This window comes from Brienomyrus brachyistius, unplaced genomic scaffold (assembly GCF_023856365.1).
Source record: "Brienomyrus brachyistius isolate T26 unplaced genomic scaffold, BBRACH_0.4 scaffold49, whole genome shotgun sequence".
Lineage (NCBI taxonomy): Eukaryota > Metazoa > Chordata > Actinopteri > Osteoglossiformes > Mormyridae > Brienomyrus > Brienomyrus brachyistius.
In genome coordinates this window covers 2,299,057-2,316,739 of record NW_026042324.1, presented here as the reverse complement: position 1 = coordinate 2,316,739, position 17,683 = coordinate 2,299,057, and the positions used below count along the sequence as shown (strand labels likewise).

The following is a 17,683-nucleotide window of genomic DNA, read 5'->3' as shown; positions in this document are numbered from 1 at the left end:
ATGGGCAACTTATTTAATATGCAGTGATGGTGCTTTCAGACGGGATGAAGGAGGGAGAAAAACTCGACAAGCTTCGAGTTCCTCAGCAGTGTGACCTCCCACGACAATCTCCTTATCTCAGCTGCAAGCAGGAAGAGCCTCCTTAAGCAGATTAATCATAAGATTTATCTAGTCCCCTTTTTTCTCGTTAGTATATAGTAATAACCCTGATAAAATACATGTAAATGAAATAATTAGCGTACTCTGTGCCCCATATGCAGAATAATGGCACCTCTGAGTTCTGTCTTACTCAGCATTTTAGTTCCTCAGTCCTCCAGTGTAAGGCATGGTGGGTCACAGCCTGGCAGCATGCGGTAAAATGCATATGCATCAGTGCTGGCTGCTGCACTGTACAACACCTAATGTGCAAGGTTACCTGCAGTGCAGAGGCACAGCGACATGGCCAGCGTGAAACTAAGGAGAGTGCTTTCTCGTTCCGGCGGTCAGTGGAAAAACCCAGGAGCACTAATTGTTATTCAGTGCTCACACTGGGAACTGCTTTCACATCCAAATGGTTTTTATTAGCTTGTTAATTGTTTCTCTCTGTGTGCTGTTCTCCATTCCCAGACGCCTCGCATCACCGCTTCTGTCACCCGCCATCGCATTATTGCTGCGTGTGCAAATATTTTACAAGCCGGCTGCTAATTGGATAAGCCCGCAGTTTTGTATGTGTGGCTTCCATGTTAAAGTGTGACTAAGTAAACATGCCCTTCGTGTGTTGTGTGTTGTGAACACAGCAGCCAATCTCCCAGGCTGGCTGGGAGTGATTCCTATGCAGCTGCATCAAGTGTGAGTTAATGATTCTGAAAAACAGTGTTCAAATATTTTAAAAGGAGCTTCATTTGACTTCACTAATTTGCTGTTTGTAGCTAATCAGGATGTTTGGAGGGCTGTGGAAGGCTAATTAATTTCAAGAGCTTTGTGTGTGTGGCTGCGGTTTTATAAACATGATTTCAGAGTGCAAAATGTTCATAAACATTCTCCTTCCGCTCTCTTGCGGAGCCCGGGATGTAGTCTACTAGTCCAGAAATGGGGCTGGTATATATTTCTAGCTCTGAGATGCATAGATCAGGTTTCCTGTGCAAGTGTTGAAAAGTACGGAATTTGATTTTGGTGTTTTCCAAACTTGAATAAGTATGGAAAACAAATAGAAAGTATGGAACTATTTTGGTGTTTTTATATTCTTGCAACAAGTTGGCCTACTATATATTCTAAACAAAATGTGAATTTACTTGTAAAATATTTTGCTGAAGTTTGCTAATGAAGTCACTGATGTTTGTTTTGAGTGTGCACATCAAAGAGCAGCGTCTCAAACACTGGAGTGGAGGTGTGTCTGTGGGGTGCACGCTTAATTAGCTTCTAGCAGGAATGAAGTAGTCAGAGGTGGTGAGGGGGGAGGGGGGGGGTTACCAGTCACTCATACACATGCTTGAAACGTCGCTTATGGGCTATACTGAGGTGTGCAAACATGAGATTTGCCCACCTCAGCTTGTCTCTGCTTTTCAGGAATTTAAAAAAAAAAAAACTGTTGCCTTTCTTCCCCCTCCCACCTTAGGAAAAAATAATGAGGTTTTCAGTAATGACCCACTTACAGTAGCAACGACCCACCACTAATAATAAACATATGACCTTCAGCTAGTTAAGGGGTCATTGTACCTCAGGCTTCTCCACAGTTGAATAATGAAAATTGTATTAAACTGTGAAATAAATGCAGTTCCTGAGGGACAGGGAAAAGGCCCACTCAGCTCTCTCGCGCTGTTTGTGATGTTGGGGGACGCGTTTGACGCCCAGCTTTCGCCTGCTCTCCTTCCTGCAGTGTACCCCGACTGCTGCACCATCAACCTGGTGGCTGTGGGGGACCTGCAGATGCACCGGGAGCGGCTCGCGTTCTGGGACGACGTCTATGGCTTCGGGATGACTTGCATGAAGAAGGCCGTGCTGCTGGAGGCCTCCGTGGAAATGCTGAAGGCTGAGGTGCTGATTTCAGAGCCAGCTGTGATTCAGGTACGTTGCTGTTGTATTAATGCTGGGTCCAATCACCCTATATTTGTTTATCTGTGTCTGTCTGTCCCTGTCTGTTATTCAGTTGCTAATTGAATTTAAACTGATACGTATATTTTTTCATGCATACAATAAGACATTGCTTTAAGACAGAGCTTTATTGATATTTATGATAAAATATTACAAACCAGTGGCAGGCGGAACTGGACATTGGCTTGTGGCTGGAGTCTGCGCATCTTGAGCTGTCCTGGCTGCCTTCAGTGCCTGCCTTCCCAAACGGAGACGTGAGCTTTGTTGTGCAGCCAGCAGGGGCTCTAACGCTCTGTCGAGCAGCGCGGAGATAAACACCTTGGGGCACCACTGTGCTTCTGCCACACAAGCCCTGATTGATTGTTCTAATTCTTGTTTAAGCTCTTCCTTGGTAAACTTCATTATTGCTCTCCTGCAGCTACTTGGAGCTGTAAGGCTGCTGAGGAACCTTAAGTGGCAGGCAGCTTGTCAGCGACAGACAGCCTTTAATAATGCCTGTGATCTCAGGCCTGCTTTTAATAATGTTTCCCTCTAGATGGTCAGCATGGCTTTTTAACCGTGGTTCAAGTGCAGTGTATTTAATTTTAGGTTTTTTTTTTGAGCTTATACAAATCATTCAGAAACTTGTTTTTCTTTAATATTTGGGTTGAGGAGAAATCAGCATTCTATGCGTTTTCTCTTATATATGTGGAGATCAAACGCATTAAATAGCTATAAGCATTCAGTCACTGACTCATTGAGATGCCTGTCTCTTATAGGCAGGCCGGCCAGCTGCTCTGCTGGTTTCGCACGTGTTCTTGCTATGAACGTAATATCTCGAGCATGACCTCTTTTTCTATTGCTTCCATTTATTAGGCATGTGATCCTGAACTGTACCTTCACTGCATTTCTTAGCACTTTTCATGTTTTCTTCCTGTGATGATGAATCACCTACAGACAGGATATAATGGAATTTGAATTTTAGATCAATATCTTTTCCTTGGTGAAAAATGTGCAACTTCTCTGCATTAATTAAAAGATGCTTGTTTCGTGCCATTGATGCAAGAAGTGTAAATGGAAACCACATCCAGTGGAAGACGGTCTGGATTTCGTGAGAGACAAAAAAAACTTTTATACGGTAACTGATGTGCAGGACATTTGTGATTTTGACATGCATGATCACTTTACTGCACCGCTGTTGGTGAGAAAGCAGCAGAAAGCTAAGACTGAAGTTTAAGAACTGTTTTTCATAGAGGAATTTCATTGTTCTTTTATTCATTGCATGTTGTTTTCGCTCTGACAGACAATTGATTGCAACAGAGTGAGCATCTCGGAGCTGGAGTTCACCACCGACTTCTCCCTAAAGATAACTGACAGCACACAGTGTACAGTAAGTTGGTAACCTCCCTTCCCCCCCACCCCTCATCCGTATCTTCCCACCTAATCAAGACTGTCAGATAAAGAGACCAACAACAGTTTTTTTTTTTTTGACAAATGACTGGCGAGATTGTCTGAGATGGGTCATTTCAAACTTCAAATGAATGGAACATCTGCTTGATTGATAGTGGACCTCAAGCGCTGATGGTGAAGGTAATGTTAAATATCAGGGCAATTTTTTTAAGTATATCTGCTGTTTAGAATAATGCTGAACGTGAAGTCGAAAATAGTATTTGAGACATTTTCTAAAACTGTTATAGACTGTTTATGACCAAAACTAATGGAAAAATTAGGTTAATGGATAAAAGATTAGGATGCTGTATTTTCGTATTTTGGGAGTTCCCAGGTTGACTATTTTTCATTATTTTATCAATATGAGATTATGGTGTGCCTTGCCCTATAGCTGCTTTCTGTCCCTTGGATGTAATGCTGTCTAAAATGGCATTCAGGTTCCGTTTTCTGTCTAGTAATGGAAAACACCCTTTTTTGGGCTTTGGGTCCGCTTTTCCCACAGTGTTTCCCACTTAATTGTACTTAGACTAAAGGGCTTTAATATAAAAAAATGTATATCAGACAGTCAGACTTCCAATGTATCCTCAAGGTAATGTCAATCAGTGCTGGTTGGGGTTCAGTACTGCCATTCCTTTGTGGCTCCCCATGTGGGGCTGCTGCTGTTGCACCACTGGAAGTTTTGCCACCCCTGTGATTGAACGCATGCTTCCTGTTTCCTGCTGACAGTCCATTCATCATATTAGCCTGCCCAACCTTGCATTAAATGAATTGTGCAGCCCTCATTTTTATTCTACAGATATGGAACAAATGATCACCATTGCATAACGCATCCTCCTACAAAAGCAGTTCTTCTGTACATCTTGGGGTCTATAGGCGTTTTACCACTGAAGTTCAGGAACCTATTTCCTGGTTCTGAGTTCCTAGGTTGTCTTGACCAGGAACTTTTGTAGCTCCTGGCCATTTTCTTGTTTTGCTTTCCCACTCTCACTAGAACTGTGACCTTTATGCTAAATAAACATGGGAGATGCAAAAAGCTGGTAAGTTAAACATCACATGCAATTACAGATGAAACTACACTGCCACCGCAAAACAATGGAGGATGAACAATTTGTTTTGTTAGTTATTGGGTGGATTGGTCACACAGTCTGAAAATATGGGGGAAAAAATCACATTTTATTTCCATTTTATTTATATGGTCCACAACATCGTTATAATTCATTGTTAAATCTGGCCAGCAGACTGATCTTTGGATTTCCACAGGATAAAAAACAATGTAATGTTATTCCACTGATCAAAGTTGGCACCGGCAATATTACATAGACATTTCCAATGCCGAAATATGTAGACTCAATCATAAATGTATTCATTAATATATTTAATGTAATTGAGATACAAAAATAATTCCATCTACTCAATTTTTGCTTCACTACTTTTATATCTCTTCCCCACAGTCCCGCATAATTTGCTGGCGCTTGTGGTCAACCAGTCAGCAAACAAAAAGTATGTTCTCCTGGGTAGGGACAAAAAAAATGTTCAAGAAGTCCCACGAGGTCCTGAAAAGGTTGTGGTTCCTGAAAAAGGTTCCTGGGGTGGGAAAGCGCTATATGAGTCTGTTCACTTCACCTGTAATCCAAGCTTCCATGCTGAAAGGTCTAGAAGGTCTACAACACTGAGCTTGGTGTCAGGAGCTGGTCTGACTGGGGAATTCTTGAGTCCTCTTACCTCCTCAGTCTCCTGACTCATTCATCTGATTGCTGTCATCAAAGGGTAAATAAAGCGATAAAAGTACTGTCATTGTGAGAAAGAAAAACACTGCGTAAATAACAACACCTCGGGCCCGAGATTGAATTTGAGCACTGCGGTGGTGCTTTGTCGGCCTGCAGTAGCACAATGGAAGCCAGTGCAGAGTTAGTGATGCGTTAGCTTGGGGCAGCCCTCACACCCTCCCACGAGGCGTGTGACCGTAGTGTCTCCACGCTCGAATAAAGCCCATCAAAAGCGCATTACCCGCCCACTTCCACGGCCATCTGCACAAATGTATCTGGCTTAGCCATACGCTGCTCCAACATGATACCAGTAAAAGAAAAATGATGAATTACTCCCAGCTGATGCAAGGAATGATGATGATTATTAATTTTCCTCTTCCCTGGTATCAGAACTCCATTTTCTTGGCCCCATTCAAGCCTTTGTGAGTTTATAGAATTTGGTTTCATTATTTATCCATGACAGATTCTAGGTGTAGTACTAAATTTTGATTACAATATCCAGGCACTTTGTTTTTCTTTCAGTGTTGTTTTTTTTTATTGGTCTGAGGGTGTGTGAATCTCCTCAGCAGCAGTCTTTTCAATGACACACACCCTCCCATGGACAGAGAACGTGAGCTTTGTGTTTTTCCCTTACATAATGATATTGCATTGTAGCTCAGTATGTTTTTAATTCAAGGAAATGTACGGACCGTAAATTGTTCTTTATATTTCTGTTAAGCTTAATAAATCCAGTGGAAGTTTCAATTAAATGAGCCTGAAACCTTATCTCAAGATAACTGTAACACTGTCCATGCAATACTCCATTTTATTGCTTTTGGTGTTTTTTTTTTTCTGGGTGAGTAATGTTTGTCGTTATTACCAGCCTGGGGTCTGGGTTCTGGACTTGCCTGTAGGGAATGGTATGTGTACTCAGTTATACTATTTTTAGAGCCAAGGATTAATCGTGCCACGACTGGTACTGTGGACACCCTGAGCTGATGCTGCTTCTAAGATGGTCGCTGGGCATATTTACGACTGCAGTCATTCATTGCTTTCAATTTGCGGCTATTTTTCAGGAAGTAGGTTTTAAATGACTCATTTGGTGGTATAGAATCCCATTAAATAGCTGTCCCCCAGTGGCAGTTAAAAGAATAAGCCATTAATGTTCCCCACTCGCCCCAAAGAAAACAGCAGGGTAGACTTTAACTGCAACCCAGATACATACATTATAAATTCCTGTTAATTTCTTGTATATTTTCTCTTTCTTCCTCTTCTTTGTTGTGTTAATTGAATAGTGGACATGGTTTTTGATTATTTTCAGTGAGTTGATGACAATGTGTGTGTGATTATATTCCTCTTTTAATTTGTGGTGGGGGAGGTGCTTTCTGAAAGTATCTTAAGTGAATCAGCGTTCCAGATATACAAAAGCATTTTGTAATTACAAGTCCGCTAAATGTTCTATAATGATCATTAAATTCCATAATTGCATTCTCTTGACATGGTTTTTCAATTTTGCTTTCAGTGGCTTTTCCTCTCCCAACTGTCAGTAACAATAAAGGTTGATTTGCCCCCAGCCCCCTCCCGCCCCCAGTGTGCATGCAAATCTGCAAGATTGGACTTCATTGGGGCCTATTACCAGCCACTCAGAGTGAAAGTAGAGAGATAAACATGGGTTGTTTAATGCCTTTGAACATGTGTAGATGGTATGTAATCAAGTTTCTGTATTTTTGGTACGTGGCAAGCATTTTATTCTTATCTTGTTTTGACTAAATAATTGGAAGAGGGAGGTTTTTAGGATTAACAGATCTTTGTAGAGAGATGATCAAAGGAGGCGTCTCCTGAACTGTGAATTTGCAGTTCTTTCCATCAGAAAACCAAGGTGTTCTTCGCAGAATGTGCCTGATATAACCAATATGTACAGATGCTTACCTAAAATAATCGCATTTGCTTGCCTCCTTTTTCAGTCCAGTCCTCCACGGTTTGGAGTGGTAAAGTTTTCAGAGCCTATCCATTGGTTATTGTTCTCTTAGTCTGCAAAGGTCTGCCTCTGTGTTGTCAGCTGTGTAAGGATTAAAAGCTATTAGTTCCGCATCATTGCCACTACAAACGTGCTCCTGAGATTGATAGAGTTGCTCTTCTCTATGGGTAGAATAGGCTGCTTTTACTCTGACTAAAACTGAAAGCTTGTTCTCTAGCATGTGCTATGTGTTGTTTTGCCCCCCCCCCCCCCCCCCCCCCGTGTATCATATTAAAAATAAATAGATGGACAGACGGACATCAGAGACGTACCCCCCCCCCCCCCTTTCATTTTTCTTTCTATTATTCGTTTTTTTTCTTTTTAATGCAAAATCAGCACACTGTGCTCTGCATTGGGACTTAGGGTACAAAATGTAATTGACTTTTTGAAGGAGGAAAAATGGTTTTTCCTCTGCCTTTGGTTGATGTGGCTGAGCTGCACTTTCCCTATGAAATGGAAGTGGACAAGCTGGCAGAGATTTCTCAGGCAGTTTCTGGTGGGATTGTGCTACAATACTTCCCCTGATCTGATGAGAACTGTACAGTGGGTTAGTAAAACGTGCATGGCATTACAGTGTGTGTTTATGTTTGTTTTATGTGTATATGTATTAAATTAATTGCTCATTCATGCTTCGTATAGAAGTCGTATTTCAGGGCTGCTGACCTTGTCAGGTCATATTTTCACATTTCCGCACTTTTGTTTTAGGCTATAGCTGGGTATTTTGACATTTTCTTCGACAAGAACTGCAACAAGAAGGTAAGTGACAGCATGTTATTTAACTGGGAGTCAATTACGCTGTGCAGTGCCCTAGAGCAGTTTCCAAGCAGGTCCCTCGCATATTGCCTAGAAGCTGACATAAGTGTTTTATCCACTCTGACGCATGAAGAGTGCAAGTTTTGTGCACAACTGCAGTTTGTCATCAGTGCTTTTTCAGACTGACGTAGATCTCTTTGGTTTGCAGGTCATGTTCTCCACAGCACCCCACTGTGCAAAAACTCACTGGAAACAGACAGTCTTCCTTCTGGAGAAGCCCATTCATGTACAGTCAGGTTTGTAATGATAAAACATTGACCAGTTTGTCAACCAGTCTTTTGGTCTGTTCAGCTTTGTAGATATTGTTGATAATATTAAGAGCAAAACCATAATCCTTAAAAGAAGACAGTTGACCAAGTGAATTAGTCTATTGTGTTTAAAGTTAGCATTTATTCATAACACATAACACAAGCTAGCTTTGAGATTTTTTTATTTTTTTTTTGCTTTATCTGTTTATACTGGAAATATGAAATGAATATGAAATATTAAAAACATACACTATTTTGAAGGATCTTGACCAGAGCCAAAAGATAAATGTTTCTGTGTGTGTTAGTCTGTAACGGTAGCCTTGATGCTGTTCGATTTATCATAATGAAATTCTGATGTCCGGTGATGAGCCAAGGATTAAGTATGTTGGCTTTGTCTGGGCCCCACCTGTCCTGAGGCATGACTGTGATAGTCCACAGAGTCCACAGCTATAAACGAGAAGAAAGTCCTTGGTGCCCAAAGTCATTTGTAAGGCCAGGTGATGATGATAAATGTTGTCTATGAAACATCAAGATAGCATTACATAACCACCTAAGTTTCTATGAGGTAAGGATTTCTAGGTCATGAATTTTTTGATGAGCAAGGCAGTGTTCTGTTTGAGTAAACCTTACTCGTGTCCAAGTCCAGGTCTTTAACAAATCGTGTCCGAGTCAAAACCAAGTCCAGTGGGGGCCGAGTATGGGACGATACTGAGTCCATTGCTGGAGTCCAGATCCGAGTCCAGAAAAACTTCAAAAGTTCTACTACTATGAATTTGAAAAATAAATTGAAGACTAAACAAATAGCTCCAATTTTAAATAATAATGTAAAAAATTTCCGTTGTTAACATCACTGATTTTTAAATATGCACCAATAACTTCATTTAAAACATGTAGATAACAATGTGTAATTACCTAACACGTAATGTGTTTAGTCAGAAGGTGGTGTGCAACTCGGCAGGCCTCCTGTGTCTGAAAATTTCTGGTTTGATTCCGCTCCCAGAAGATCAACCACACCACCATCAGGTTTTTGAGGGGGAGACTGAGAACGGTTTTTAGACATGGCCAGTTGTTGAACAGACTTGTAAAACACTTAAAAAAGTCAAATCAAAGACATGAATCTCACACATACATAGCAACCTGTGACATTTAAAGCACTATATCTCATATAAGAACATAAGACATTTACAAACGTGAGGAGGCCATTTGGCCCATCAAGCTCGTTTGGTGAGAACTTGGGAGATTATTCCACACTCTAACTACATGCTGTATAAAGAAGTGCTTTCTCGAATCCAGTATGAAATGTTCTCCCACTAATTTCCCCCTATGGCCACAACTTCTAGTATTTAAACTAATATTGAAGTAGCCATTTGGCTGAACAGCATCCAGACCTGTTAGAATCTTATATACCTGGATGATGTCATAAGCACATCTTGGTGTTTAAATGTGTTAAAAGTAAATTCAGAAATTGAACTAGGCTTGGGTAGTATTAAGGCAATACAGTATACTGTGGAATTTTTTTTTTTGTCAAAATTTATTATGGGGGACTCCCTACCCCTGCAGATTTTATTGCCAAGATTTTGAAATACAGTGGAAACCACTTATAGTGATCATGTCTATCTGGGTGAAATTGATCACTATGAGCAGATGTTCATTATAATCGATTTTTTCTTCTTTCATATGTCTCAGGCAGATTACCATCTAATTCAGATTTGTATATTTATTATATTTATTGACATAAGGCAATAAAACAGACAGCGTCACTTCAATTAATTTTATTTGCAATTTAAAATACATTACAGTTTGAAATGCTTTTCAAATCACAGTACTGTACAAATTAAATTACTGAGCTGTGTATAAATGTGTATTCAAATACCCCAGAATACAGTACAGTACTGCACATAAATATTAAATTTTATCAACACAGCGCATTTTCACAATGTTACATTATCTCAAAGCGCTTATTGTCGTTTCGCCACTGCATGTCGGTGGCTCCATTTTGGGAGCTTATCATAAGCTTTGATGAGTCTATATTTGTCATTGAGAGAAAATTTCAGTTTTTCCCGTCGTGTTTTCTGTGCACTGCATTAGCCTCAGGTAGCTGCCAGAAGCAGACAGGTTACTGCAAGGCAAAGTAGGGCAATCAATGTAAAATAAAAAAATAAAAATAAAGAATTACTGCAGTTTTTATTTTTTCTATATTTTGTCATGTTTAAAAAGACCCAACAATGTACACTGTAAGCAGACTGATTGATTACTATAAGCAAATAATTTTAAAAGATTTGTACAGGAATGACTTTGTCCCAAGGTTTTTGATCTATATAAGCAGTTGGTCACTATAACCGGGATCACTATAAGCGGTTTTCACTGTACTGGAGTAGCATTGCTTTGGAAATGCCATCAAAATACAGTATACTACGATATAATGTCTAGACAGTATAACGGTATTAGATATCATTCAAACCTAAACCGTTCAGTCACTGACCGCAGACACCCCCAAACTATTAAAATAAACTACTCCAGGGAAGCTGAAGACTGACTGACTGCGTCTCTTGGACACTGGAATTATGAAAGTATAACAATTATTATTGTAAGACGCTGCCTAGCTATACCTATTGCAAGATAACTATGTAAAACAATTTTTGGCTGGATACTTGGCCCATCAATGCCTCTCAACAAAATGAGTTTGTTAGCATTGGCCTGCATGCCTGGCTTTATCGGGTATTCCGCCTCTCTTGGAAATTCCGAGAGTCTCCCACAAATTCACAGCAGCTTCATGTGCAATGTCCCAGAAATCTGTCTTTCCGTTACTCAGCGGGAATAAAAATTAGCCAGTAAGAAGTTTTACCATTGCAACCTCAGCCAGAACTAGCCCTGAGGCAGTGACACGGCTGACTGGTACTTTTTGCCAGTGGGGGGGAGGGGGCCATCATAACAAATTTTTGCAGTCAGGTGTGGGGTCCCCTTGGTGAATTTTCACAAAACGGGGCACTTGATATTATTATACAGTGCTCGAGATATTATTTTAAAAAGCAGTGTAAGATGGGATTTCTACTTTGAGAGTCATACCAGCCACCACAGTTATCGATGCTTTGCAATATTTGCTTTCCACAATGTGCTTCTTTTTACTGGATGTGTTTGCACATAGGCTCCTTATGGTCTATATATGCAAACTGGAAAATTGCTGATTTGGCAAACATGATGAGGGATAAGAGTTTGAAAAACATCGGGAGAAATAAGAATGGTTAAAACTGTTCACTATTAGATGTTGCTCTGGCAGCAAGAATTTTCCTGAATCATGCTTTAAGGAATGGAATCCTGTTTCGGAAAAATGTAATAAAACCTTTAGGTTCTCAGGTGATATTAGGGTTAGGTTCACGGCAGCGTCTCATTTGCTCGGGCTGCAAGCTAAGGAATCTGGACTAGAAGCTGAACAGTGCAGCGTGGCATTTATTGCACTGGTGATGTTGATAGATTGCAGTTTATCCAATGCATTTCTACAACTGTGTGAACTGCTTCTCTTATGCTGATGTGATTCCTCTGTTAAGAATTACTGCATCAGCTACTACTAAAGATGGTGCAAAGTTATCTCCAAGTGCCTTTTTTTTTTATTCCACCATAACATTCTGGTCTCGGCAGAGACCCGTGAAGGAGCAGTGACTTGCATTTCAGGATTATCTGTTTATGTTGTATGACTTGTTTCCCCCCTCGTTATTGGGAAGCTTCTCAAGCTTGAGGTTATTTGACCTGTTTAAGCTTGTCCTTCATCATGTTGGTACGGTATGGATGCTTGCCTATCCATACGTAATGCCAATTCGATGACAATCTCAAAAGACAGAGTATTCTCACAGCCACAATATTCATCAAATGGAAATGCTAGTCTGCTGAAGTCATTCCCCATGCAAATATTGATGAATTTGGGGCTGAGTGGTCTAATATAACTTACAGTTCATGGATCAGAAGGTTACATCCATCCATCTTTCCGCCGTTTATCCAGAACAGAGTTATGGCATGAATTTTAGACTAAACAGTAACTATCGAACAGATTCTTTTCAGTTCTCTAAGACATCAGATATCTTGATGTGGCACACCCCGAAAGGCAGCATGGGGGTACTGTTAATATTCAGATACTGTAAACATAATGTTCTCTAACTGTATACAGTTTATTGCATTTTTTCATAATTGGTGCTTATCTTTACTATTGGTCCATGACTAATTTCTTAATTGAAAATTGTTGCACCTTTTTAAAATAATTACCACATGGACTAATATGAAATTGATAACTACCAGCTGTGATCCACTCATCCACTAACAGCTAGTGACACCATCAAAGTTTAGTGCATTTCCTCTTTAAAGTATATTAATTCAAAGCATGCGTTTTCATTTAAAGTGCAGCAATGGCAAAAGTGACTTATCAGCCTTAAAGTGAAAGTCAGAATAGTGCTCGTCAGTTTCATCCCGCGGTCAAGTGCCATTACGTGGTCATACATGCGAAAGTATTCGAAAGAGGAAAAACTGCAGCAGCGTAAAGAAAGATTAAAGTACCCAGGGCCTTAGGGAAAGCAGTGAAATCTTCCAGAAGGTACTAAATCACCTTAAAGCGCTCACTTTCTTCAGCCCAACACTGCAGTGATCCTAAAGCCTCTCTTGGGGTGCCAAGGAGAGATTAAATTTTAACACCCTCTGCTGGTTACTCTCCATGGTCCTGCAGACTGACCTCCTGCTCTGTAGCAGTCGGTCACATGGGACTGGAAACTGCCGCTTTTGTCTCTGGAGGGAATCTACTCAAAGTCACTGTAAAGGCGACTAACTTTACATCTTGATTTCCTTTCGATAAAGTGGCGTGGGTTTCTGAAAAATGTAAATGCACCAATGTATTATTTAAATTTGCATGTTTCAGTTATGATCTTGTTAATTTATTTCAGATCTTAATTTTTTTTTCTATGAGTAATTTTGCAGTTTGATTTTCTACTGTTTATCAAAGCTGCAGCAATGAAACAGTGGGTTTTGCTGCCTAGCAGTTTAATTTTCTTCTAATTATATAAATAGTGGTGTGCTGCCAATGGTAAAATGGGGGAAAGCCTGCAGGAGTTACTCTTTGCCCATCCTGTAATATTTACTGACAGATGTGTGTTGGTGCTTATATTTACAGTTATGAACACTCAGTATTTTCTGCCGGGGTGGATGAGAGCTGTGACATAGACAAGCTTGAGTTAGACTGAAATTCTCTTGTGGAGATCAAGCGTGTCCCGTGATCCTTCTACATCCCATAAATCTCCCTGACAAGTATGCCTCTAACCGATGAGAAGGTCATCGTAGCTAGTTCGTAAAAAGCCAGAATTTTCGACTAATGGCCCTGTTAGACCCACAAGACATTTTTCTGTACAGAGAGCTGATGTCCTGGTAGTTGGGAGAAGGTGCAACACCAACCTGCTTTTTTACACCACTGCAGTGGCACTCTTCACAGAGCGCAGTGGCACTCTTCACAGAGCGCAGTGGCACTCTTCACAGATCATACCGTCAAATTGCTCCAGAGGGTGATAAAATGACCCTTATGGGGTTGATTGTTGTCAGTTCAGTGGGAGATGAACACTGGTTGGCATGGGCTGGGGGGAGGAGTGTTGCCTGGGTACCAGTACCCACAGGAATCACCCGCCCTCTGGGCCATGTGACAGTGATTGATTGGGTGGGTTTGTTCCACCCACTCTTGGTCACATCAACCTCCCTACAGCCATGCAGAGGTAATATAAAGTGGATTCAGTGGGTTCTGGTTCATTTCATAGAGAGCTATATCTCCAAAATGATTCAAATTGGTTATGTAGAGAGTCATGCAGATCTGATGAGTGTTTGTGAGGAAGTAATTTTTTTACTGGGCATATAGAACTAAATTAAAGATTCAATAAAGATTTTGGTTCCTGACCTTTAGCCATGTTTTTTTATTGCATTCTTGGGTGTTGATTTAAAGACACAACTAGGTATGAATGTTGATAGTGATGGCTGGGTCACGCAAGTACTTGAGAGTTTCTCAAAGAGATGCTCTTAAATATAGAATACTTCTGAATGACTGTCCCTCTGTAAGTAAAAAGTGTTTTTCGATTTTAGATTCACTCTCCGTGATAAACGAAGGATCCTAAAATGTGGACATAATGGGGTCTATTTTCTCATGTGCAAAAGTCAAAAAAGCATGTTCTCCCATCGACTTAAGTGTGGGCTTTAAGTCTACTTAGGCTAGATTCGCACTTTGGGTGGAGAAACATGGAAATAACCCTTACACACAGTTTGCCACTGACTTAAGTGCACGTAAGTGGATTTTTCATTATGTGCTCTGGAGGGCTGTATTAAGTCAGTTTTCAGAACGCTGAGCATGTAACAAAACAAGACTTTCAAACATGCATGCATTTTTAAACAAATGTTGTAGTCCAAAATGAATGTGACTAATTTATATGATTATACATATATGAATTATATAATGCATCAGAATATATTCAAAGCTAAGCCACAGTGGACGTATTTGCACTATGAGTGGGACAAATAGAGACACCTTTATCTTGATGTACTTCAACTGACCGACACTGAATGCATCACATGTTTCTGGGTGGATCTTGAACCACTCCATTTTGAATTCTGATTCATACCGTATTTTCATACACATCCATACACTTCATACATGCACTACGTACACTGTGTCGGGGTCTTCAATTATACTTAACATTTGCACAATATCTGTTGGCTATATATTTGCTTGTTTACAGAATTGTTCTAAAGAAGGGGGGCAAAGCCGGAATTATATGGATTCATTCTACAACACAATATGGGTCATTATCACAAACTTATTACCATAACAAATCAATTTTCTCTACTTTTTAAAACTAGTGTGACATAAGATTCATGTTGTATTATTGCCTAAAATGTTGATTTTGCCTCTGTTGTAAGTAGTTATTTGAAGAATTGAAGAAATGAATGTACATCTTAGTATTCTGCTTGATTGTCTGTCGTGGGTTACAAACATTTTAACTAGTTTTGTGTTATCTGATCTTGAAACTGCAACAGTAGTGCCTAATTGGGGAAAATGGTTGAGGGGCGGCATGGTGGTGCAGTGGTTAGCACTGTTGCCTCACACCTCTGGGACCCGGGTTCAAGTCTCCTGCATTATTGCTGAATTTATGATGGGTGTCATATTATGGGGGAATTTAACAAATCTTAACATTTTAATAAGAAAATGCATGTATTCATACCTTAAAAAAACCTAATGCTTTAAATACTGCAGATATCATTCAAAGGTAAGCGTGGTGATGGATTACACAGGAAGACCTTTTCTTACATGTTGTACATCAAATGACTGTGTGGTCCACCAAATATCTTTGGATCGTGCCAGAAATTCTTTCTCCATCTACTGAAATGTGTGCTTCACTCAGAAGTGTTTTATTATTGGCGGTTTGGGCATTGTTTTTGTTGATTTGTAGCACTTCTAAAAAAATATTTCAGCCTGCACCATCAATAATTAGCAATCCATTTTTACTGAAATGTTGCAACACCATTAATAAATGTACAATCCTGGCTGAAAGCACAAGAGCATAACTTCATGAAATTCTCATTACCCATAATATATGGGGTCTGTTTTTACATCACAGATGAATAAGGTTTATTATTTTTGTTCTTCCTTTTTTTTATGAACTTATGAAAGGTACAAATTATCAAATAACGGAGTTATTTGTGAAAGCTTCCATTGTCGCTGAGGAAAAAGCTGAAAGTTTGGCAGGAAGCCGCCTGTTTATAACACTGCATGTAACTCCCTTCTCTTTGAAATGTATTTCTCCTGACAGCATCACTGTGCCTGCTGCAGATCTGACAGTGTTAATTCTGCTTGTGGAAATGCATGTGGAGCTGCACCCCAGTGGTAAACACTGGCCTCCTGGTTTCCTTCATACCATTGCAGGAGAGAATTGGTTGTCAAATGCTTGGCGGAAAGCACACTGCCTAGGAGTCAGGATGATTGCCCGAACTCCTTTGTCATGCTTCCACCACCAGCCATCAGATCAGAGAATTGCAGAGGGGGGGCAAAATGATTGTTTGTTGATTGAATTAACATTCATTTACCCTGGCAGTCACATGTGCAGTAAATCAGCCTAATTATCTGCTGTATTATCTCCAGGACCAAACGTGCATTGCTTCCACTGTAATCATATGTGCAGCTCAATGCTATCTGGATGCTTCTGTACATGAGTCAGAGATTCTGCATATCAAAAACGTCTGCACAGTGGAGCATTTGAGAGAATAATTCTCAAGGGTTAAAACACAGGCAATGCTCAAGATTCATGTTTTTATATCGGAAACGGTATGTAATCAACCATAAAGTTTTGGGGTTTCATAAACAGTCCTATAAATGTGTCACGTTCTGAAGTTTTCATCATCAAATCCCTAAACTTTTGTTCCTGTATTCTCTCAATGTGTCTGATTTGTGGAAACAGTGCTAAGAATTTCTGGACCATAAAGGAAATGTCCTAGGGCAAGGCAGCTAGTCCAGTGAAAACAGTTTGAAAGGGTTGCACAGCATCACTAATAGAAGTTTTAGATGTCTACATGTTTTCTTTCAGAAGTCTGTGTTTTTCTGTAATACTGAATTATCGGAAACCCGGGGTGTCTCATTGCTTTGCCATGCTGCAGGTGAGGAGCTGCAGGGTAATATCAGCGTTCGCAAGAAAAGAAAGGACCCACGTGCTCTGCTCATCACCATCAGTCTCAACAACATGAAGCAGATCTACAGTCTCCAGTGAAGTGGCCCCTCATTCCAGACATATGTTTTATATACCAGACATGCCTTCATAATGCCGGTGTTAGTTGGAACACCTAATTGAACATGGGGAAAATAGTTGAGGATATCTTTGCCATAATGTGCAGTTTTATGAATGTTCTGGCTTGATGCTCTCTTTTGAACATCTGCATCATCCAGCTGTTGGTAACTGAAGAGTGTCTTATGGTCCCCATCATGTACCAGCCCCAGCCACATGTTCTCCCTTTCCTCCTTGTGCTTAGCTGGTTTCACAGCAAAGACACGAGATGAATTACAAGTTGTGCCGCTCCCTTGGCTGCAATGTTCTTCCTGGTAATAAACGAGTGCTGAACCAATTTGGTCACATTTGATTTCTTCTCAGAATTAATTCTGGTCCCAGATTCCATTTGCATTCAAGCATACCTCGTGTCTTCTAAAGCAGAAAAACTCATTCCCTTTCCACCCTAGTGTGAGAGTCGGCATTTATTATTATTATTATTATTATTATTATTATTATTATTAATTTATTTATTTACTACTATTCGTACTACTTGTGATTTTTTTTTTCCACTTTCTTCCTGCAGTTCTTCCTTAC

The 17,683-nt window shown here is 40.1% G+C and overlaps 1 protein-coding gene across 1 annotated transcript in view; it reads left to right on the top strand.

The window, feature by feature from the left end:
• LOC125723495 (protein arginine N-methyltransferase 3-like) overlaps positions 1–17,444 on the top strand; it is a 63,951-nt gene extending 46,507 nt beyond the window's left edge. Inside the window, exons 12-16 of the mRNA XM_049000126.1 lie at positions 1,856–2,043; positions 3,353–3,439; positions 7,966–8,016; positions 8,222–8,309; positions 16,983–17,444. Coding sequence (XP_048856083.1) covers positions 1,856–2,043; positions 3,353–3,439; positions 7,966–8,016; positions 8,222–8,309; positions 16,983–17,092 — 524 coding nt within the window. The 3' untranslated portion in view covers positions 17,093–17,444. The remainder of the gene's footprint in view (positions 1–1,855; positions 2,044–3,352; positions 3,440–7,965; positions 8,017–8,221; positions 8,310–16,982) is intronic.
• The last annotated feature ends 239 nt before the right edge of the window (positions 17,445–17,683 follow it).